Here is a 24,087-nt window from a genome sequence, read left to right as displayed (position 1 = left end):
TCTAGCATTAACAGACTTTAAGCTATGCATTCTTAATATGAAAATTTACAGTATCACTATTAACTGACCAACATTTGTGAAACTGAAACTTGGCTTATTAAAAATTAGTGTAGTGTTCTGAACAATACATTCAGAGGAAAAGATGTACATAAAATAAAGTGCAGAGCCATGTTTCCTAGTAAAGGTAAACCCAATTAAATAGCTAGTGAACCTGAGCAAAGTGTCAAAGGAATATATTGTACAAGAAATAGACCATATCTGTACCAAAAACATTCCATTCAAAATAATTACAACAAAATTGATTTAATTTAAACAGAATGTAAACAAAACTGCATATTCAAGATAGTTTAATATGTATTTTCTGAGAAATATCACTTTCTTAAATGATGAAAATTACTAGTGTAATGACCAATATCTCCCCCAATCACTGAATTACATTATTTACACATATAATACAGATCTGATTGTAGTTGAAAACATTATTAAAATTAAAAGTTTAATAGATACAAAGGATCTCTTCTCCATAACATAGCTTTACAGGGTGTCCAAACACCCACTGAAAAGTAATTCTTTACTAGCATTAAGCTATTTAAGTGCAAACAATCTTTTTTTTTTTGTAAAGAAAAACTATGATTGCAGCATCCATATTCCTGAATAACATTTAAGTCAGAAAGTAATGACTTTCATTTTGCATGAGAGTATGTCAGACTAACCATCTCTGGTTAAAAAAAGAATCAGTGCAAAAACCCGACAACAGTGATGTACTAATTTATATAACCATTAAATTTACTTGAATTTAAGAAACATTCTATTTTACACTTATCTCTCTCTCTATATAATCTTTTATTTTTTTAAATTACACTGAACTCGAAAAGTATAAAGAAACTGGAAAAAGTTGAGCTTTTTTTTTTTATTGCCACACCGGAAGAAGCACTTTTAAGCAAAATTCTTCTTTGGGTGAGCAGCCTAAAAATATTAGTTGTAAAAAGAACATTACATTATTTTTGTAGAACACTATGTGATTCACATAACTCCAAGTTTACACTCTGCCTTTAAGAATTTGTGATGCTTTCTGGCTGAACAGCAGCTCCTGGTCCCATTGCCATTACTTCTTGTTCTTTTTTCAAAGATTTGCTAGCAGGAGTATGATGACTATACTACAGTTCCACTTGGAGAATTGGCCTGGTTTTGGGATGGCAATAAACCCTGCAAACAAAGCAATTTACATTAATCCAGCAAAAGAAGCCAACATTGTTTTTAAAAAGTTACGTTTGCAGATTCAGTACACAATGTATTTGAATATTCTGATTTATAACTGGAAGATCGCATAGTTCAAGAGTCTTATGTGAATGATTGACATTTTTACCAGGTAGCTTAGTTGAAAGCAACATTCAAGATTAAACCAGTTAGAATTCCAAGAGATGTCTTTTTGATGAACATTTTAGTTTGTTCTAACAAAACATGAGATCCCGTGGGACGTAGAAATCAGCAGATTTTAGTATGACAGAAGCTTTTCTGAGTCCACATCAGCAAATGCATGGTAATCTTAGGACATCTAAGTGGGCTCTATTTTATGAAAACTTGAGTTGCAACAACAGTGTTAAGGCTTAATAGGGTCACAGGATTGTTTTCATACAAGAGGACACAATAGGAATATGCTGTAAGGAGTAAGGTTCTGTTTCAGGTTTTATCCTGAAGCTTCTGAAGCTTTTCTAAGTTATAGTACCAAACCATTAGGAACAAGGAGAATTCTCTGTCAGATTACTGGTGCTTTCTGTAGACACATCATTCGTACCCATGAAGAACAGACTTAACCTTGACTAATCATCCCAGGCCAAGCTGCTAAACTCATACATGCATCAACTGGTTCAAACAGCAAATGGAGCGTCTCATAGCCACCTTATTCCTTCCACGGACAAGAATAGATCCTGCAACCTGTTAAACCTTTTCCAGAAGAACAGCACTCAGTGGTACTCAAACTGGGGCATCACAATGCCCCAGCCTGTGGGTCCTGGTCTCTGCCCCCTTAAGGGGTGGGGCAGCCAGGACACGGGGAAGGCAGCTGCACGATCCGCAGAATTGCGCCCCTCAGGGGGGCTGCAGGGGCTTGGGTGCACTTGCCCAAGTCTCCTGCAGCCTCATGGGGGTGCAGGGAGCCCTGCGTAACCTTCGGCAGAGCTCCCCAGGTCAGAAAAAGTGAAAGCTAAGCGATTGTGCCCCGCTCTGCAAAACCGGAAGCAGAGCATGATCGCTCCGCTTTCCCTTCGGATGGGGCTGCAGGGACTGGGGTGCACCCTCCAGTCCCTGCAGCAGCCGTCCCTGTGTGCGGGGAGCCCTGTGCATGCACCTGCAGGGCACCGCAGGTCAGGAAAAGGGAGAGTGGGGCCATCACACTCCGCTTCTGCTTTTGCGGAGGCAGAGCAGATCACTCCACTCTCCCTTTCCCTGACCTGGGGTGCCCTGCAGGTGCATGCACAGGGCTCCCCTCACACAGGGACGGCTGCTGCAGGGACTGGAGGGTGCATCCAGAGTTTGAAAACCGCAGAACAGCACTGCTGGCTAGGAAAGCCTTCTCCCTGGTCCTTTCTTTAAGTAGTATAATTGAGACCACCCAACTTGAAGATCTACTCAGCTAGCAGATTACATGGTTCAATGTCCTATGTCCTAACACTGCACAAAACACATCCTGGGGAAAAGTCCCTCTTTTAATGAGCTACTACATTCCTTGCAACCAGATTGCAAAGGGGAAACACTAATAAAGGATTTTGATGCAAATGGCACCCACAGTGCACCATTTCCAAATTAGGAATTGTTTTCAACTGTAAGCTTTGGTAAACCAATTAAGATCAACTCATTTCAAGTTCAGCAAGTAATCTTGATCTGCCTTAACATTTTATAATCATTTATAGAACCAGTTTCTGATTGAGAAACTAAGATTAGTTCTGGAAAAACAGAATCAAACTGAACATTTCCATTTGTGCCTTCCTCTACTCTTTCATACATTAAAGTATATTAATAGGAAAGCTAAACTCAACCCTGGAGTTCACTAAAAATGGTGTTCTATTTTAAGTATCTATACAGAGAAATTCCTCAACTTCCTTCACCTTACACTGAACTGTGGAACTTTGTCTTCCCTCATCTCCCAGTCAAACTCAAGATCCAAGTGCAATTGTAATGTAGAATTAAACCCTTCTTCAGAATCTACAGGAGCTCTTTCTGGCTCTGACCTACCTATTCAGAAAGCACTACTGAAACAGTCCCTGATCTTGAAGCCATGGAGAAGCCTTTACCAGAAACTACGTTGACATTTAAGAGGCACTGTGAGAAAGTACACACTTTGAATAAAGTATGGAATTAGCAAGAATTCAAGAAGCAAAGTAGTCAAAAGTTAAGTCATGTCTGAGCTATGTATAAACATCATATGCTGCACAGGTACACTCTTCTAGAGATGTTCCAAATTCAGATCTCCTGGGCACAACAGATGCTAATGGGCAGCTGTAGCTTTTTCTATAGTTATAGTCTCCCAATTCCTGTCCCAAAAAAACATTTTAATACTAGGATACAGCCTTTGAATAATGAAGTGTCACTTTTACTTGTGATAAACTGGGCTATATGCATGTCACATTCCAAGAAAAAAGTCAAAGTTCCTAAGCAAAGCTGAATTCCGTGACTTGTATAATTATGTCAGCTTGCTGGATTTGAACATGTTCCTGCCAGCCACAAGAAAGGACATGGAGCTTCAGAGCACTGCAATCCTGTTCCTCAACCAATTAAAATATTTAGCTGCCACTCTGGCTTCTGCATGCTTCTAGGCCAAACATATCTGTGAAGCTATGAATGTCAAATTGGATTTAAAAGCAACAATTCTTAGCATGCTGTAGTTTTCACCATGTATTAAATTCAACCATTTTTCTGTGCTTGCGTGAACATAATATAATATACAAGTGTATCCTTGGGCACCTGCCTCTTATCTGACTGCCAGTAGCTTCCCAAAGTCTTTTCCAGTCCTGTTACTGGGATTCTTTAAACTGAATCTCTGCAAGCAAAGCATGGGCTGTACTAGTCAGCCCCAATTGCAGCCAATTGCTATGCTTATTCTCCATCATATCTATTTCCTACAACCTCCTTAAAGATATTTATAAAAAAAACAGCTGCAAGTAATGCCATAACAATCAAGGACAAAACCTCCACCTTCAGAGGCAGTATTACTGGTGATTACCAGATGTCTTTAGGACAGTGAGCAAGTTTCAATGATGATCAAATTTAAGTATTTTGCTTACATTACAAGCCCCAAGCATTTGGAATTGGATGAGCTATATAGACATTGTTATAGCAAACAGTTGATCCCAGTCAGCACAAAGTGCCATATTTCTCTCCCTTTTTTATAATCCAATCACATGTACATTGGATTCTTGCACTGTGATTTTAAAGCCTTGGCCTGCCTCCCAATAAGTACAGACCTAGTTCCACATGCCCAAGGGACTTTTGGAGTTGCTCTTCTCAAGCAGCAGCAGCAGCAGCAGCATCAACACTGTGCAGCAAACCTCTGAAAAATGGGGCAGATGGTTTAAAAAGCAGTGAGACAACATTGGTATAAGGTGGGCATGTCACCACTGACAGATTTGGGGGCTCCTAAACCACCAGTGCAGTTAAAGAAGCTTTTTTAATCCTTCGTGCCCAGTCCATCTGATTCTTGCAAGTCATATTTTTTAGTATGCAAGGGAGGGTACCAGGATGCAGGTCTCTTGTTATCTCGTGTGCTCCCTGAGGCATCTGGTGGGCCACTGCGGGATACAGGAAGCTGGACTAGATGGGCCTAACCTGATTATTATTATTTATATACTACTTTTCAACAAAGTTCACAAAGCGGTTTACAGAGAAAAATCAAATAACGGCTCCCTGTCCCAAAAATCTAACAAGATACAAAAGAACACCAGCAGATAGCCACTAGAAAAGACACTGCTGGGGTGATGTGGGGCAGTTACTTTTCCCCTGCTAAAAAAAGGATCCAGTAGGGCTCTTCTTATGTTGTGTTCTTAATATGTCAGACTGGATTTGGTGTGATTCTAGTCTTCATGGGCCTGTTTCAGAAGCATTTTGATATTTAGAGTTTGCCACTATCAATACTTCCCCAAACTGTTCAGCCAGGTGGTTCAAACCTTATGCATCTTTTCCATATGAGCATTCCAAAATTAAGCTGTACAAAAAACTAGGCAAGTGATTTAAACTGTGATATATAATTAGGATTAGTAGCCATCCTGGAATGTCAAGCAACCTGAGGTAGCCAAGTTTAATTGGGTAACTTGCATAAAGTGCCATTATTCCATTTGAACTGTGCTGAAATGGGTATTGAAGTTTGGCCTTTGATCAGAAGGGTGCAAGACTGGGTTGCAAAGATTTTGGGTTTCAGAAAAGCACATATAAGAGACTCCAATGAAACAAACCACTAAGGAATTTCAACAATATTGTTCTACCTCAAAAATTTTGTTCAGATCCATTCAAAACGTTGCCAGAAACAACATTAATATGGACATGAAAATCAAGCCGAAAATTCCTGCACATAAACATCAGTGCTGTCATGTTATTATAGAGATGTTAAAGAAAGTGGAACTGGAGCCACTTATCTGGCATACGCTAACATTTCCAGTGGCAACTTAGAAGGACCAAGTGGATACAAATCCAAATTGTGCAATAAGACAATGGAGAAAAAAGCTCTCATTTTAGTTGATGTTGTCTTGCATTTACTTTAGAAATCCCTGCTTGGGGAGTTAATCTGCCCAAAAGATTTCCATCCAGGAGTCATTCCTCAGAGTTGTACATACACAAGCTTGGAAGCATGAGCACAGGTTAGCTGGGAGGCAGAAGATCAAATATGGCAGGTTAACTTTTAGTAGTAATTGGAGCTTCTGTAGTTGTCATGCTCCATGGGAGAGAAATCTGCTAAGATGTCTAAATCAGAATCCTGAAATCTCACCCATTTTAGATTTGGCAGTAGCAGAAATACAAGTCACATATACTTCTAACACTTGTGTCCATCAAGGACAGCCTTCTCCATTACCACTGAACATCCCTCAAAGCACATATAATCAGTAGCAGTCCTTTACCCTAACCTGTTGAGACTGGCATTCAATTTGGAGCAGAGCCAAGAAGCAGAATATAATTGAAAGGAGCAAGGCTATAGTTAATATTTGCTGGGCATATTCAAGACACATAAGAGGCATGTTCTCTATATGATATACACAGTATGCAAACCAATAGCTTTCATGGACGGACCTTTCCTTGGTAACACACAGGCAACCTTTTACTTTTCAAATCCTTCGCAAACCAAGCCTATTCAGAGGGTTTTTTTCCCCTTGTAAGCAAGAAGAAAACAAAAAACCTTAAACTGGAAAACCTTGCAATTAGATTCTTGACAAAATATGGTTACTTCATAAGAACATAAGAACAGCCCCACTGGATCAGGCCATAGGCCCATCTAGTCCAGCTTCCTGTATCTCACAGCGGCCCACCAAATGCCCCAGGGAGCACACCAGATAACAAGAGACCTCATCCTTGTGCCCTCCCTTGCATCTGGCATTCTGACATAACCCATTTCTAAAATCAGGAGGTTGCGCATACACATCATGGCTTGTACCCCATAATGGATTTTTCCTCCAGAAACTTGTCCAATCCCCTTTTAAAGGCATCTAGGCTAGACGCCAGCACCATATCCTGTGGCAAGGAGTTCCACAGACCGACCACACGCTGAGTAAAGAAATATTTTCTTTTGTCTGTCCTAACCCGCCCAACACTCAATTTTAGTGGATGTCCCCTGGTTCTGGTATTATGTGAGTGTAAAGAGCATCTCCCTCTCCACTCTGTCCATCCCCTACATAATTTTGTATGTCTCAATCATGTCCCCCCTCAGGCATCTCTTTTCTAGGCTGATAGTTCGCACCTGCAGCCAAGCACAGCAACAAATAGATAGGAGCTAACTATTTGAACTACTAAAGAGTTTTCACTGCAAAACAAAACTGGATTCCCAAGTTTTTATCAATATGAACATAAAAATTCATATTTTTATCAATATGAACATAAAAAGGAATTCACAGTGGTTGAGTAACTAAGCTCCAGCTACAAAAGGGCTATATGCGTTCAGTCGGTTAATCATGTATTCTGTATGTGACATCTACAAAAGCTAATCCCATACATATTAGTTGGATTCAACCTAACTTATTTCAAACAGTGAGACCCTTCACATGGTTATGGTGTGTCTTTTCTGCATGTAGATTAGAAACCACATCAGTGAATAATTCAGGCTGCTAACTTAAGAAATTCATGAGCCCTCAAACATAACCACAATAATTTTCACAAAGATGAACTTTGAAATGCAAAAACTCAGCTCTCTACTTTGCCCAACAAGAAACTATGGCCAATTCACTTTAGAACTGGTCAGGGAAAAAAGTTGTGTTTGTCATTGCTTGGGAATTTGAAAAGTTAGAATAACCAGGCTAAAAATTAGCATAATCTGGCTTGGCTAAAAAGACAACAAGACTCCATTGAAAGTTAAAACTTTTGTTAAAACACTTCAATTTTGTAGTCTTTGTTTTTAATAACTTCCTTGCTCTTAGAAAAGGGCACAGCTAGTATTATTGTTAAGTAGAGAGAAGCGTTAGTGAAATAAAAGCAATGGGTTCACAAGAAAAACATGCATAAACATGGCCATGGAAATAAAGTCAGAAGCTAACTTTAAAGCTTATTTTGAAGGGCACTAGTGTGGCGATACTAATTACACGTACTGTATTTCCAGTACTAGTGAGATTTTAATTCTTGCTTTGGGAAGAATGCTGCACACTCTCTACCATGACTGCCATGAAAGTTTATCCGCAATATTTCAAGATAGCAGCAACCTACCTGGCCAAGTGCCTACATATGCTTTGGGTTTTCAAGTCCATTTAAGTTTGCAGCTATCCTTGATTGTCCATTTATGCAGCAGCTAATTGTAAATGTTTTACAAAAGTGCTTGCTAACCAAATGCTAATGCAAGGCAGATCTTAAGGAGATCTGGAAAATGAAAGAGCTCCTGTAGAGTCTAAAGGCACCAGTTCTCCATTTCAATGGCTTATCATAACCACCTTAACCTTCCTTTTGTCTAAACTGAACACACTTATCCAGTCCACTCTGGATTTCAATTAAGTATACTTCAACAGACCAGTGTGGTATTTATGACAGTTCAAATGGACATGAATTATAAGTCAGATCAATGTTAGTTTTTGCTCCTAAGGGAACATTTGAAATAAGTATGAAATACATCATACATGAAACATTTAGGGTTAATTATAAAATGGCAGTTACAAAGAGACATTTCAGTGGCCATTTTTCAGGATGGTCCTACTGCATAGGGAAAGTTGCAATTTTTGGAAAATCAACATTTTAACTTCAGGTATGAGAAGCACTACTGACAGTTATCTTCATTTTACAGTTCAGTCACACATTTTTTATTTAACGTCAGTATACAGAGGACAACCCCGGTAAATTATTTTGTAATGTCAAGTATTTAGTAGGGTTCTTCAGCTGAAACAGTGACATAAAATGCTCAAAAATAAGCAGTATGAAACAAACATGATTTTTAAAAATTATAAATATACCAACAATACTTATTAAAGCTTCATTATTATTGCAACAGTCAATTTAGTTTAACAATTTGTCATGTTAGAAAGGCTTTTATGAAATTTATTCAAGTTGTCAAGAAATTAGATGAACGTTTATAAAGAAAATACATATGAATTTCACTGTTGATTTTTCACTATCATTACAATTTTGTACAATATCACCTAATGTGTCAATCTTAACAAATTCATGTATACAGATTTCATAAATGCAGGAAAAAATCTTGTTTTTAAACTTTACACAAGTAATGTGACAGTAAAGTAGCTGGTTTTCTCTCTTAACACAAGCAGGCCAGCAGTTATTCAAAATGCAAATTTAGTAGCTTGAAAGCCATAAGGAGGAGGCAGAAATATACAGTCTTTTCAAGTACATAACTCTGTTTCCCCCCTCCCCCCAAATCAAGCATTTAAAACAAGGTATTTGTGGAAATAATCATTTCTTCCTGATCTGGATACCCTCACTATAAGGCAAACACTCTCTCCTGGCATCATGGAAGCAACTGGCCCATCTGCAAACAGGCCCTTTTTAGACTGGTACATTAGTCAACATTCATACTGATGATGATGATGATGTATGGCAACATTTCAAGGATTCACCACTCTTGTTCGCAGTGTGTTTATATTTCAAGATGTTTTACATTTTATAATGACAACCTTAAATTTAGACACTGAATAAGCTCTTCCAAAATCATCCCTGAATTCAAAATTGTGTCAAACAATATAGATAGTACTTTCCAACAACAGTACTTTATACTTCAATTGCAACAAATAATTGTTAACAAATAACTGTTTTCCCAACAAGAAGGATTTCATAGTAAATGTAATCTCTTCCCATGCCCAAATATAGTAGCACAATATGTGTTAAATATTTTAGCAAAAACAGAACTCATTTAAACAGGATGCTGTACTACAGTTACTGTTTATTGGAAAACTTAAGGATGTTCTATAATTTAAACCTAGATTTTTCCTGTACAATATAGTTCAAATAAATATTCTAAATTTCATGTGCATTTGTTGTACAAAGTGGTAACACATTTACTCTGCCAGGGTATATGCTGCTATTTCACTTAAGAGTCTTTTATCCACTCTTACCATGAGCTTTTGGGATAAGAAGTGGCAAGTTTCCCTGAAATTACAAGTGGTTATATAGATAATCTGGGTAGGATCTGTCATTTAAGGCCACACCTAGACAGAAATCTAGGTGTGAATGTAGCATTGCAAAAAGAAATAGAAACCTTCCTGTTTGTTTCTTCCAGACTAAAATCATTGGAAGGAAATGGCCTAGAAATTCAGATGCCATTTTCCCAGTAGCACAGACCATATGTTTTTATAAAATTATTACTGAGAAGTTATGCTATTTGCTGAGTAGGCCATTTCCTCAAAAATTAGTGCAGTACTAAAATTTTGCTATAATATGAAAACTTGGGTTGACCCACAATTTATACTGGAACACAGTACGTGACATCTGAACATGTGTTGAAGTAATATTTAAAGAGAGGACACAATGAGGAAGCTCAAGCCATGGCAAGAATGCTAAGTAGGAAGTCCTAAGGCTTGTAGTGTGAGTCTTCTTACTCTATGTTGTAGTCTTCTTACTGTCTCAGCAGTGTATCCTTCTGCCTAACGGTTCCCAGTACTGAAACTATGTTTTGGAACACCAGCCAAGGCAAGTAGAGCCAGACCAATGCTGCTTATTCTAAGGAACAAGTGTCCAACACTAACCCAGCTCTTCTGCAGAAACATACCACCTGCAATCCTGATCACATCAGCATGACAAGGTGGGAGAAAGGGGAAAGGTAGGGCTGGCTCAGTAGCAGTGAGGTTTCAGACTGAACAAAGGGTTGAGTCTTCTGGCCCAGGCTTTCCTCAAGCTGGAAGTTTGAGATACTTCTATCCAATTGAGATCTTCTGGCAAAGGGTGGAAAACAGTTTTAGCAAGAAAAATGGCAACGGAATCAGTTTTCTAAGAGTCTCAGGGACAAATGGCAACAAGTTAAGGTAGCAGCTTTAAAAACTTTCAAAGAAACTCAACTTAATTGTCAGACTAAACTACAGACAAGACAAAAATATGCAGTGTATAGCCCAGGGGGAAGAAATATGTTACCATGAGTGTTTTTGAAGACTAATTAAATAGGTATAAAGTTTATTAAGTGCTCTCCTATAAAACAAAAAAGATGCTATTAACACCTTTCTGGTACAAATACCTCCCTGTCCTGAGCCCTGTAAACATATCACCTAACTTGCTAGTTTAGTGAGTTCACTGACTGCAAAGATGAAAGGAAAAGTAGCAACTTGAAACCCATTCTAGGTAAACACATCCTAAACAATATGGCATTTACATCAGTGTGTGATATTAGTTCTCAAAGACCTAGTGAATAGCATCAGCATGAAACTTACCTTTAATTAATGATTTCCGCATTGGCCAAATATATAAATCCTAGCTTTTGGTACTGCATACTCTATCTCTGAAATACTTGAAATGTGTCCATTCACATACAGTTAACTAGTACAGTTCACAACTGTTTTATGAAACCTTAAGCATTAAGGAATGAGCCAACAGGCCACTCTTATTTTAGAATTTAATCACTAAACAGGAGGCAATACTGTCCATTATAGACAGTCTACTTCATCAATGCACATCTGAAAAGTCATCTTCAAAACCGACCACCCCACAAACAAAACATTTCCATGACTATAGCACACAAGAAGAAATGCCATTTTGTCATGTATCCATAAAATCTGTCATTCTGCTCCACCCCACCCCCCAAGTGAAAATCAATCCTGTCCATTTCCAGATTTAGTCTACCCAAAATAAGGCAATACAGGACCAATACAGGTACATAACCAAAAATGACGATTAAGATTACTTAAAATGTCAAATTCGCATTTCACATTTTATGGAAGTTGTGAAGCTGTACAGTGAGTTCCAATTTATACTGGAAGATCTCTTCTTGCATAATATGTCTGAAATCTGTGCACTCAGGAACTCTCAGCAAAATATTCAAGTATATCATGGCAGACTTTCTGGGAAATAGCAAAAAAGCCCGCAACACTGAACCCTCCAATAAGACAAGTATCAGCCACTAAGGCTGCCATTACCGATTCATCTATTCATTGGCTGGGACCCAGAGAACTGTGTGCATGCCCAACAGCACTTCTATATGCATGGTAGGCTTCAGAAATCTTTATTTTGTGCTGCAGCTCTCTACACAGTGTCAGATACTGCCTGAAAAGGGTCCCTAAACCTTCCCATGTGAACTCTTCAGGCCAGCTCCAAGTGACCCAATGCACAGAAGCCGCCTCTGGGTTCTTTGCATTCTGGCCACAGACTGAAAGTTGCCAATGAGTCTTAAAGATAAGCCTTAATAGCACAAAGGTGCTAAAAGCGAAATAGCTATTAGTAAATTTGTGGAAAACAAAAGAAAACATTACTAGTGCCACATTTAAGCCTCGGGATTTAATGGAAAATTTGTGAGTTAAAAAGACTTAACATGGGGGAGGAAGAGAGTAAGGATACATTCCACTATATGACTTTTTTTTAAAAATCACCTTTTACATAGAAATGTTTGAAGGAAATTGATACCAGTCAGAATGCTACAATGCATATTTAATACCAGTTTATTCAAATTTTAAATGGATATACTACAAACTGCCCTTGAGATATCACTGAAGGAGAATTAAAAACTCAGAACTGTGACTAGCTTTTGAAAAAAAAAATTGAGAACACATCCTGCTTTATGGATTACTGCTAGGTAAGTGTTCCAAATTCAGTGTCCAAAATTCATGTTATACTACACCAAGCTACAACTGTATTATATTCCTGAATATCCTTAAAGTTTACCCTCACTGATTTTAGATTTGTCTCAGTAATTATACAAAAATAGCTTTGAAAATATAGGAAACTATCACTGACACTTTAAATTCACAACACATCTCCGGCTGGAAGGCAACTGTATCTTAAAAGAACTTTATCCGGACCAGACACTTCAAATTGTTCAGAAATATGGCATGCAGTATCCAAAAGTATGGCTCTGAGGAAATAATCTTTTTTACATTAAGCATAAAGAAATTTTATATTCAACATTCAGTTATGTTTGGAGAAAACTACCTATTCAAGTTCTACTTCTTTGATGCAGCATTAAGGATTAAAACTTACCACTTTACCAGGCCTTGCCCATGTGCAAATAAATCCCTCCTGACAAGCAGTGACTATACAGTCTTCAAGAAAAATTAACACAGTCAGTCTTTCGTGTGCTATCTTTTTACAGATAAGAGGCTCTAACAAAGGAACATCTTCCATTCTGGGACAAAGAGGTGTCCCCAAAGTTTTTGCTGGGTCCGTTTTGGTTTTAGTAACTAGGTTCAGTTTATCACTGCTCTTACTAGATATATGTCCCATGCTATGGTTTCTCTTGTGATCTTTCTCATGATGTCTTTCCTTCCGGTCATGTAGTGATAAGGTTGCAAACTTACTAACACCAGAGGCAATGGCACCATCCATGACACTGCTTTTACTGCCAGAATTGGAGACTGTAGAATGTGGAAGGCTATTTGACCGTGGAAGAGGTGGGGGCACAGAGTTTCCAGGTGTTGTGATGCTGTTTCCATTACTTCCTGGGTTAGCTCCACCACTTCCTGCAGGCGGGCTTGTGGCATTCATTACATTTGTGTGTGTCCTTGCTCTTGAGAGGGGTTGGTGTGGGAAGAGGATATCTTCCGTTAAGTCCCATAAACATAACTGTGTGTCCTGGCCTACTGAACCAAACCTATACGTTACACTTACTGGGCGACTGTCTGTAGAGTTCCTTTTTGATAACCTAGATTGCGTGCTGTTTGCTCTATCTCTTCCAAAATGAAGGAGGTCTTGGAAATCCTCATCACTGCCACTAAATTCCATTGGATCACTCTCTTCTACGCTAGTGGTGTATGGATCAAAGGCCACAACACTGACCCATGATTTGTGTCCATGGCCTCTAGCAATCACTCGACTATCCACAAAAGACCAGACAGTCACCAAGTCATCCTCTCCACCTGTTACAATGTATTTTCCATCTGGGCTCCAACATGCACATAGCAGTCCTCCAAAGTAGCTTTTCATTGTACCGTGCAACTCCACTGAATCAAAGTTAAATACACGAAGAAAGCCATCCTGGCTTACGCATGCCAAGAACTTCCCATCTGGGGAAAATGCAAATTCATTCAGGGCACCCTCACCTACTGTCCATTTGAGCAACGGGTTTCGTGTAGATTTGCTCTTGCATGTGTGGACCGCAAAACTTTCTCCTTGCTTAAGTAGCTGATAGTGTGGGGCTGTGGTACCACAATTGTGTTCCACATTATACAAGTACATATTGCCACTGGAATGAGCTACTAGGAAGAGACTTTCTGAACCGGGTACCCATTTTACACAGGTTACTCTGGACTTGTCTATTAGCCTCTGAAAAAGAAAGAAAAAAAAGAGTCATATCAGAGTCATCTCAGTTTTAGTTTAATTATTCTACTTATGAGAAGTTTACTTTCCTTGTACACAAATATGGAATAAATTACAATAGGCAAATCTGTAGTAGACCCCCCCCCCTTAAAATAATTTAAGCAAATGAGAAAGTGAGTCTCTGGAAGCTATATACATTCTGAGAAAAATGCTACTCACCGATAAAGATCTGACAGAGATGCAAAATCGTAACAAGAAACTAAGATATTCACTGAGATCATCCTCAGAAAAATGAACCTAGCTTAAGGAATCCACTAGAAAGTGTGCAATCTAGTGTAACCATGGGGTCACCCTAGCATTACTAAAGTGAAAATGAAGGAAAAAAACACAAGTTTTCACCGGATGTAATGAGGATAACAAGGTATGTGTGACTCAAAAGGAAAATAAAAGGTTACTTGGAGACACTGGACCATGATGGGAAGAGATCCAATACAGTGGGTCCTTTATACCCATGGGTCTGAAACCTAGAGATTCTACCTTAAATTACCTCCATTTCAAGAACCAATGGCATTTTGGCCTATGCATTCATTGGTTTTGGATAGTAACACTTCAAGTGTGTTCAATTTACAATCATGGAATTTTCTATGACCCTTGGATAAGTCGGGGTTTTTTTTTTTAAACTTAGGGGGGTGTCTGACTAGAGTTTTGTCTGATTTTACTCGAGGCCAGATCCTGAAAAATAACCCACCACTAATTATTACCTAAGAACTGTAGTCTCTAATTTATTAAAAACATAGGAAAAGATCATAAGATACATTTTTATTCTTTTTAAATTCTGGTCTTCACCACCTTTTTGTAAACGCTATCAGAGTAAGTGTACTGTAAAAAACATACCAGTAAAACAGTGGTTCCCAACCTGGTATTCATGTACTCCCAGGGACACTCAACAGGACCTTTAGGGGACTTGAAAAAGAATGGAATAATGGTAGAAAAAGGCAGGTCATTGTCCAAAATGCCTTGCAAGGACCAGCAAGGCAGGAATGGAGGTAGCTAGTTGGCTGTGAAAGCCCCACCAACAGTTAGTTTTTGGTCATCAATTCATGTATGAACCAGTGATTGAAAACCAGCACAGTAAAAAAGCTGAAACATAATAAGGAAAGTGATCAATCACCCAGAATTTCTCAGCACACTTCTGGTATAAAACAGTGCAAAGGCAGAGTCTTCTGTTCTTCAAACAGATAAAAAGAGAAAACACTGTGATAAATACATGAAGTTGGGCTTTCATAGAGAGGAGATGAGGGCTTGTATTATTAATGAGAAACAGTTAGCTAATATGAAGGATACAATTTATGGAAATGGGCTGCCAAGGGATATGCAAGTGAAAAAGGTTGGGAACCACTGCAGGAGAACCATGAATCAAATCCACCTTTAAGGCGTCTGGTGTGTTAAGCCAGAAGCTCTACATACAACATACAACCCATAACACATAACTGGGAGTGTGCAATTCAATTCACAGCAGAGAGATGCAGATGCATATATTTGCAACCCTTTTTACTCAGAAGTAGACCCACTGCTTTCCATGGGTGTTATTCTTAAGTAATTGTGCACTGAATTGTAGCCTGGGAAGGAGGGTCCCATCCTGGTGTTTCAAAAAACAGACCTGCTTTGCAAGCATTTGCAAAGCAGAACCAGGTTGCAGCAGAAGGAAGGAGACTAAAAGGTTAACAAATTGCTTCTAAGGAGCTGTGCCTGCCTGCTGCTTGAGAAGCAAAACTTTTCAGAGCTGAAAGGCTTTGCCCTCTGATTGACCCGGAGATAAGGCAAAGTGATAATTTGAGCTTGATTACTTGGCAAAAATTTCATGTACTATAGGTGAGTATAGGTGCCAGCAGTCTGAGGCAAAGAGGCAAAGAAGGAAGGCCCATAGCCAGGGAGACAGACCAGGGACAGACTGCACTTGCTCCCGGTGTGGAAGGGATTGTCACTCCCGGATTGGCCTTTTCAGCCACACTAGACACTGTGACAGAACCACCTTTCAGAGCGCGATACCATAGTCTTTCGAGACTGAAGGTTGCCAATACTGATAGGTGAGTATCTACGATAAATGACATTAATATCTTTCTTGTAACCATCTACAAAGCTACATGCCTTCCTTCTCTGAAATAGTATCAGATGGATTCAACTAGGATGCAGTGGTGTTCCACTAGTATACACGGCTCTTGATGCAATTGCTTCATTCAGGAAAGAATCATTTAATATAAATTTGAACTCAAAGACTCAACCAGCTACAATGCAATATGAAACTGAACCTACAGAGCTCTTTCAGCTTATTTGATGCAAGATATACCCCTGCTAATTGGGTAAGAGGCACTTTTTCAAGTGGGTGCTCCTTTTTTTAGCAGGGGGAGAGTAACTGGCCTATCTCATCCCAGCACTGTCTGTTCTAGTGACTGTTTGCTGGTATCCTTTTGCATCTTTTTAGATTGTGAGCCCTTTTGGGACAGGGAGCCATTTAGTTATTTGATTTTTCTCTGTAAACTGCTTTGTGAACTTTTAAACCGCTAGTTGAAAAGCGGTATATAAATACTGTTAATAATAATAATAATAATAATAATAATAATAATAATAATAATAATAATAATAATAATAATAATAATAATGTACATCGACATGACTGACTGTGCATAGCTTATAACATATCCAGTGAGTAGCTATGGTGAAAACACATGCGTATTTCTAGAAAAGGACAACATGTGGGTGACAACATGACAGAGCCATGATCCTAATTAGGTGCAGGATATAGAAATGCAGGATAGCAAAGAGCCATAAAATGACAACGAAGGTGTTAAAACTGAAAGGAAAGAATTGTACAGACATGTGGAAATAAAATAGCTATAGGTGTTAAGGCAACAAATCACTAAAGTGTCCTGACAGGGAGGCAGAGAACAACTGTGAAGCTTCACAAAAGCTAGGGTTTTAGTTTTTTTTTTTAAATAAGCCAGCATGCAACTTTAGGATACTCCCCGCCCCAAGAGAAACCAACTTGTGGAAAACATTTGCATTATCATGTGGACAGAAGTAGTAGATGCTTAATTTCTGTATATTAAGCAACATGGCAGTGTGATAAGGGCTGTAGCAACAGGAGGAGAGCACATGCTTTGCATGCAGAAATTTCAGGTTTAATCCCTAGGATCTTCAAGTAGCGCTGGGCAAGCCCTCTCTGTGAAACCTTAGAAAACTGCTCAGTCAGTAGACAAAACTGCCAGAGGTACCAATGGTCCAATTCAACATAGACAGCTTTATACATACTTGTTCTCCTAGTAAACCTCAAGCACCACTTTGTATCATCTCATGGCACATAAAGTTTACACACCTTTTCAAAGTCCTTTACTATTCTTATTCTGGCAAACTTATGGAAATCTTGCCCGTTTTAACATCCTCTGTATACATACAGAGGATACATACCCATAATACAACCTTAGTGCTTTTTTAGGAATACACCTTTAACAGAACATTTTTCTGCAAAGTAGAATTTGGGAAAGTTAACAAGTCTGACTGCTATTCAGCAGGCTACTGCAAAATGCAAATCTTGTACTCAAGCTTCACTAGATGATCTGCAACTCAGTGGGATTTAAGTTAGACAACCAGTTAATGCTTTTACTGACATCAGAATGCTAAAGTGTTGGAATCCCACACTTTTATTTTGAATACTCATTTGCATCTTCTGAAGTTCCTGAAGCAAATTACTAGAGTGTTTTCAGGTGGATAAAAGCAAAGACTTAACATTAGAGGTTTCAGAAACTCACTTTCCAGTAGAATTTGCATTTACACTAAACAGTACCATTTTCTACAAGTAAACTTTAAGCAGCTGCTGATACTTTTTATATGAATATAAGTTACAGAACCCCTCAATAAATTCCAATGAGGACTGTTTCCCTCAAATTTTACTTTATTTTTTTTCAATCAGGAACAAGGTGTTAAAGCTAGTATAGCGTAATTAAACTTTCTATCTAGAACAAGGCTTGCCATCTTAGTTTTTAAGTAATGCAGCATAGTGGCACTATCTTTTTCCATCACCCTCTAAGATAAATGAGAAATATATTGCACTTGTGACACAATATTGTGTTGTTCTTCCTGTGAGGAGCTGGTGCATGGATGTTCCTGCCTTAGGAAGCAGTTTTCTACTGAATTAGATCACTGGTTCATCTAGCTCAGTATTGTCTACACTGAGGGAGTGAACTCCTTCACAGTTTGAGATAGGAGCCTTACTCAGCCCTATATTCACATGCTTGGGAATGGCTTAAGACCTTATGCTCGCAAAGCAAGTTTTGTACCACTGAGCCCATCCTGAGGACAGGTGAGAAAAATTGGGCATGACAGTCTCTAATTTAGTCTCCTTCAGAGTAGTTTGCATAATACAGATGTGTGTCCCCTCCCCCCCATATCCATAGATTCAGTTATCTGTGGTGTGCATGTGTGCCCATTACACTATCTTAGTTTTTGTTTAAAAACAATGGAAGAGCGGGTGCTTCTTGCTTAACAAGGAACATTCTTGAATGTGCAGACAACTAGCCTGCACACTAAAGAGGGACTAACTGAACATTAACAGGAAGCAGGAACTGTCCTGCTTCCTGTTAATGTTCAGTTAATCTCCTTGTAGCGCACTACCAGAAGATGCAGACCTTGCCTTGTAGGCATGCCTCTTTGCTGCCACTTATGCTCTATTTCTAAGTAAAGCAAGTATAAAAATGCAGTGTCACCTCCAAAGGAAACCCAACCTAAGTGGTGTTGTCCTGTTTCCTGCCCCAGGGAAAACCCCAATTTGTAGCTTAGTTGCTATGCTACACCAGTCTTCTCATAGGTAGTGTCCAGAATCTAAAGAATCACTAGTTCCATACTTCCAGGAGTGCCTTGAACTTTCATTTATTTAACAGCAGCCTCTCCACTTTTTATGGCAAAGACTTTGCAATGGGGGAGAGTTGCAAGAGCAACATCGTAGAATGTAATTTAATGAAAGTGGTCAATGAAACCTACTGAGTGTGCACAACTCATTGGTCTTACCTAAAGGAGCTACAGTATTTAGATTTAGAGAGAATGACAAGAACTCAAAGAAATGAAGTTGTGTTTCATTAGTACTGTTTGTTACCTCTAAAACAGGAGCAAAGTGTACATGAAACAAGAGTTTATCAAATAATGCATATTGCTTCATTTAACCATTTTAAGAAATGCTTTGGTTTAAAAGGAGCAGTCATCTCTCTTCAAACAGAATCTCAGTGCAAATGCAGCTCTAACCCATCACCAAACCATGGTTTGCCAAGTCCTCTTCCCTGGCTTCCTCTCTCCCATTCAGTTTTTGAACTACAATTAGCACTGCATTAGCACCTGCATTTCTACAGCAATTTGCAAAATTTGCAAAATGGAACATTCAACTATAGTTACTAGCAAACTGAATGTTTGGGGGAGAGAAAGAGAAGAGAAAGAAATATGCATGCAAGGGAGGAGGAAAGAGGAGTAAATGAGCCTATAGGATTAGGAGCACTATCAGTCTATGAAGTCAGTATGTACTATTGGTGTCACAGTGCTCTTGTCTTCTTACCAAGTAGCTAAGAATGGGGAGGAGAAAAAATGCTACTTCTTTCAAAGCACAATTCTACAAGAGACTATTTCAAGAAATATTTTGTTGTATTCATCCAAGTAAAGTGCTTTCAAAAGGAAAAGAAAGTTAAGATGTATATGATGAAGTAGTGAGAGGATATAAAAGTATGTTCACATGCATCAAGATGAAGACTTCTACTTACTTCTTCATTAAATAGTTTGCTAGTTTCTTTTTTAATAGGATCTATAAGTTGCACCTGGCCTGCAGAGAAGCCCACTAGAAGAGAGACACTTTCTGCTGTGGCTGTTAAATGATTGAAGTCATGACACGTAGGTTGTGTTCCTTTGTATATCCTTTTATCTATTGGTTTACTCAAGTCAGCAGCCTGTAAAAAGATTGAAAGTAAGATTAGCAACTGTATTAGTGAGAGCTTTACAACAGAACAAGCAAGTCTACCATGGTATCATTGCAAAGTTAAAATGCAGACCGAGTTTAAAAGCCAGCTTTAAGAATCAAGTAGACTTTAGTTTAGTCATTTCCTACAGAGATAGCAAACTTTTGTATACTCAAAGGCCACTACTCAGAAGAACAGGCAGTCAAGGAGAACAAACCAACCTGCTCACAAGGAATCAGGCTTTGTAATAAACTTAGTACTATCTAGCATTAAGGCCTTTCTGACTGTAGAACCCATGCATTCAGGTACAGTATTACATACTCATATGTACCCCAATGTGTGGCTCACAAAATTTGAAAGGTTATTTATTACATTTTTCTTTACAAATAAAAATGGACAAATGTTTATCACACATCCATAAAAGATTTTGTAGAGCTATCAAATTGCAGAAGAACTGAATGTGGCCCATGAGCAGTCAGTTGCCCATTCCAGATTAACTGCACAAAGTAAAATAATTTCCTCACTGAGAAGTGTACTCCAAGTAAATTTTGTATTTTCCTCTGTCCTAAGGGCTTGAGGATGCATGAAAGGGACATGTACTATTTTTACTGACAGGCCACTACATTCACTGATTTGAGGTTACTCTGACATCACTATAATTCATTTTTTAGATGGAAAATATTTTTGACAACCTCCTTGGCCAAGCAAGATGTTGTATGAATAGAATTACTGAAGTTCATGTCCTGTTGTCTTCCAAACTGTGCTTTCACCAAACTACTGACTTTAGCTAGAAACAATTTCACAATTTGCGAAAGCTGCATGACTGCCTTTTTCTCGGTATTTGATATGAAGGAGCATCTCCAAAAAATATGACCCAACAGCTCAGCCATACGATGCTCCTAATCAAGCATAACATTATGACATTCCATGATTTGTATAGCAGGCCAACAATCAGAAAAAGCCTTTCCTGTAATAAAAACTTGATCAGTCATAAAAGACAATGTACAAGTGGCAACAGACAATATGTAGGATATGTATGAACTTCAGAGGACTTTGAGAAAGGGAGGGGGCTCGTAGAATCCATAAATAATGACTGATTAGTAAGCAAACTCAATGTTTGCGGACCCCTGAAATGCAATATGAGCAAATTAAGCTTATTTATAAAACAGTCTAACACAGAAGTTATAGTAGTTTACTCTGTTAAAATGTGGTTTAAAGGTTCTGAAAATGCAGTGCTGAACACTAACAATTCAACAAATACTGACATGACTATTTTTAAAAGTGGCTAATTCTCTTGTGCAGAAAAAGCTATGTAGCCGAACTTGAGGTCATAGTACTGTACTAAGCACAGCAAGGCTAGAAATTTCAAGTGTTTAGATGCCAAGTAGTATTTCAAATTCCTTAGTGAAAACATCACATTCTACATTTCCCAACAACAAGCCATATGGAGTATTTTTTAAAATTTGTAGATCTTTTACTCCATGAAGAGCTAGATCACCAGTAGACCATAAGAGCTGCAATTCTAGAAGGAAGCCATTGACACAGTTATTGCAACACTAGGCTCTAAGTTCAGAAATCACTTTAATGAATATAGGAGGTCACCAAATATGGACACACTTTTCTTTTCTTTTACAGTCAAGTTACTTAAAATCTAATTGCATCAGATCAAATGACTGGATCTCAGTGAGCCCATTTTCAGCACATTTATCCTCTTTCTCCAAATCTGTCCTGGGACCGGGACAAAATTATGCATGGGAAGGATAAAGTGGATAGAGAGATGCTCTTTACACTCTCACATAACACCAGAACCAGGGGACATCCACTAAAATTGAGTGTTGGGAGAGTTAGGACAGACAAAAGAAAATATTTCTTTACTCAGCGTGCGGTCGGTCCGTGGAACTCCTTGCCACAGGATGTGGTGACGGCATCTGGCCTAGATGCCTTTAAAAGGCGATTGGACAAGTTTCTGGAGGAAAAATCCATTACGGGTTACAAGCCATGGTGTGTATGTGCAACCTCCTGATTTTAGAAATGGGCTATGTCAGATGCAAGGGAGGGCACCAGGATGCAGGTCTCTGGTTATCAGGTGTGCTCCCTGGGGCATTTGGTGGGGCTGCTGTGAGATACAGGAAGCTGGACTAGATGGCCTATGGCCTGATCCAGTGGGGCTGTTCTTATGTTCTTAAATGTGTGTATGGACACATCAGCCCTACTTTTTGCCTGTAGAAGCGCCACTCAATTTAATTTTTGGATTTTATCATTATGTACGTTCAGTTTTTAGGTCACAACCATGCAGGCTAGCCACTTGCTTTCAAAGCTACCATATAAGAACTAGGATTGCACTAGGAATTCTTTTTTGCTATCTGTGTCTGTGTCAGGTTTCTTGTTAAGTTTGATTAGAATACTGAAGATTCCATCTCAAGCACTTTGTTTCATATCATTTAACCAGGTTTTTGCACCCTGTTTCCTTTTGTTCTACAATAACAACATATTTGGTCTACAGCATCTTGGACTCCGCTACCCAAGGCTCTAATAAGGCTTACTATGCTAATAAATGGTCCAATAAGATTCAGCTAAAGAGTTTATTTTTGCACATATGTAAGAGAACTTGAGGCTTTTAAAATACCAGAAGTTATGCGTTTGTAACAGACAGAGGAGACAACCTGCAAGTAGCACACATAACAGATGTTAACAGGTGGCTCTTAAGGCTTTAAGTTTAAGGGGATACATTTTTCACCATTTAACACACTTCTTGGAAGGACAACAATATTCTAATCAGACAGCAGTAGGGGTGGACAGATGGATCTGGATTTAATACATGTCTTGGGAGCTAAAACATTTCTTCCATCCATCATGGTATTGCCTACCATTTGGAATTAGAGCCTGTCAGCACTCAGATAGATTTATTTTCACAGTTGGACCATTATTTATCAGATATTCAGGGTACATATATGCACAAACAAAACACCAGGTCAGAGCAAACAAAATGCCTATCTGCTTCTACATGAAGACTACTTCTGTCTTACAAGAGGTGGTGAGGCAGCAATAATTCTAGGTCAGACTAAGAGCCTATCAAGCCCAACATTCCCTTCCCAGTGGTGGCCAACCAGATGCTTCTAGGAAGTTCACAGAAGGCATGAAAGAAACAACCCTCTTAGAAGCATTAGGAAGATACTGACAGAATGTAATACTAGGCTAACATGAATAAGATGAAATTCAACTGGGACAAATGCAAGTTCTGCACTTAGGCAAAAATAACTAAAGGTGCAGTTACAGAATGAGAGACAACTGGCTTGGCAGCACAACATGTGAGAGGGATCCTGGAGTTGCAATGGATCACAAGTAGAAATTAAATCTGTAGTGTGATGCAGCTACAAAGAAGGCTAACAATTTTAGCCTGCATCAGTAAAACCATAGCTTCCAAGACCCAAGAAAGAGAGGTTCCACTTTACTCAGTGTTGGCACACCAGGTGAGGCCTGACCAAGCCCAATTCTGGGTACCTTAACTGGAGCAGGTTCAAAGAAGAATGACAAGGATGATCAAATTGCTGGAAAACAAGCCTTACAAGGAAAGGTTGAGGAAGTTTGGTACGTTCAGCCTAGAAAAGACTGATATGATTGTGCTCTTCAAATACCTGAAGGGCTGCCAAATGGAAGAAGGAACAAATTTGATCTCAACTGTCTCTGAGAGTAGATCAAATGGGTTCAAACTGCAAGAGAGAAGAGTCTGGTTAGATAGCAGGTAGAAATTCCTAAATGGCAATTCCAATTCCAAAGGGTGGAACCAATTACCAAGGGAGGTGGTGGATCCTCCCTCACTGGAGATCTTCAAGCTGAAGATCAACAGGCACCTGCTGGAGATAACAGGATTTCCTGCTATTGGGAGATGACTTTGTGGGTCCTTCCAACTCTATGATTTGAGAGTTTTACATGTCTGTAAACTATAAACTGAAATTGCCCAATATTATTAGAAAGAGAACGGTCTACTCCTATCCAATTTCCAGTGCTGATGCAGCCA

General features: G+C 38.9%; 1 protein-coding gene across 1 annotated transcript in view; it reads right to left on the bottom strand.

The window, feature by feature from the left end:
* Positions 1 to 407: 407 nt before the first annotated feature.
* The window catches only part of WDR20 (WD repeat domain 20), a 49,964-nt gene continuing 26,284 nt past the window's right edge, over positions 408 to 24,087 (bottom strand). Inside the window, exons 2-4 of the mRNA XM_066629216.1 lie at positions 19,878 to 20,060; positions 12,805 to 14,085; positions 408 to 1,206 (exon numbers count right to left, since the gene is read on the bottom strand). Of these exons, the coding sequence (XP_066485313.1) occupies positions 1,153 to 1,206; positions 12,805 to 14,085; positions 19,878 to 20,060 (1,518 nt within the window). The 3' untranslated portion in view covers positions 408 to 1,152. The remainder of the gene's footprint in view (positions 1,207 to 12,804; positions 14,086 to 19,877; positions 20,061 to 24,087) is intronic.

This window comes from Tiliqua scincoides, chromosome 1 (genome assembly GCF_035046505.1).
Source record: "Tiliqua scincoides isolate rTilSci1 chromosome 1, rTilSci1.hap2, whole genome shotgun sequence".
Taxonomy (NCBI): domain Eukaryota; kingdom Metazoa; phylum Chordata; class Lepidosauria; order Squamata; family Scincidae; genus Tiliqua; species Tiliqua scincoides.
Note: the sequence above shows the minus strand (reverse complement) of the source record. Positions and strands in the feature narration are given on the sequence as shown.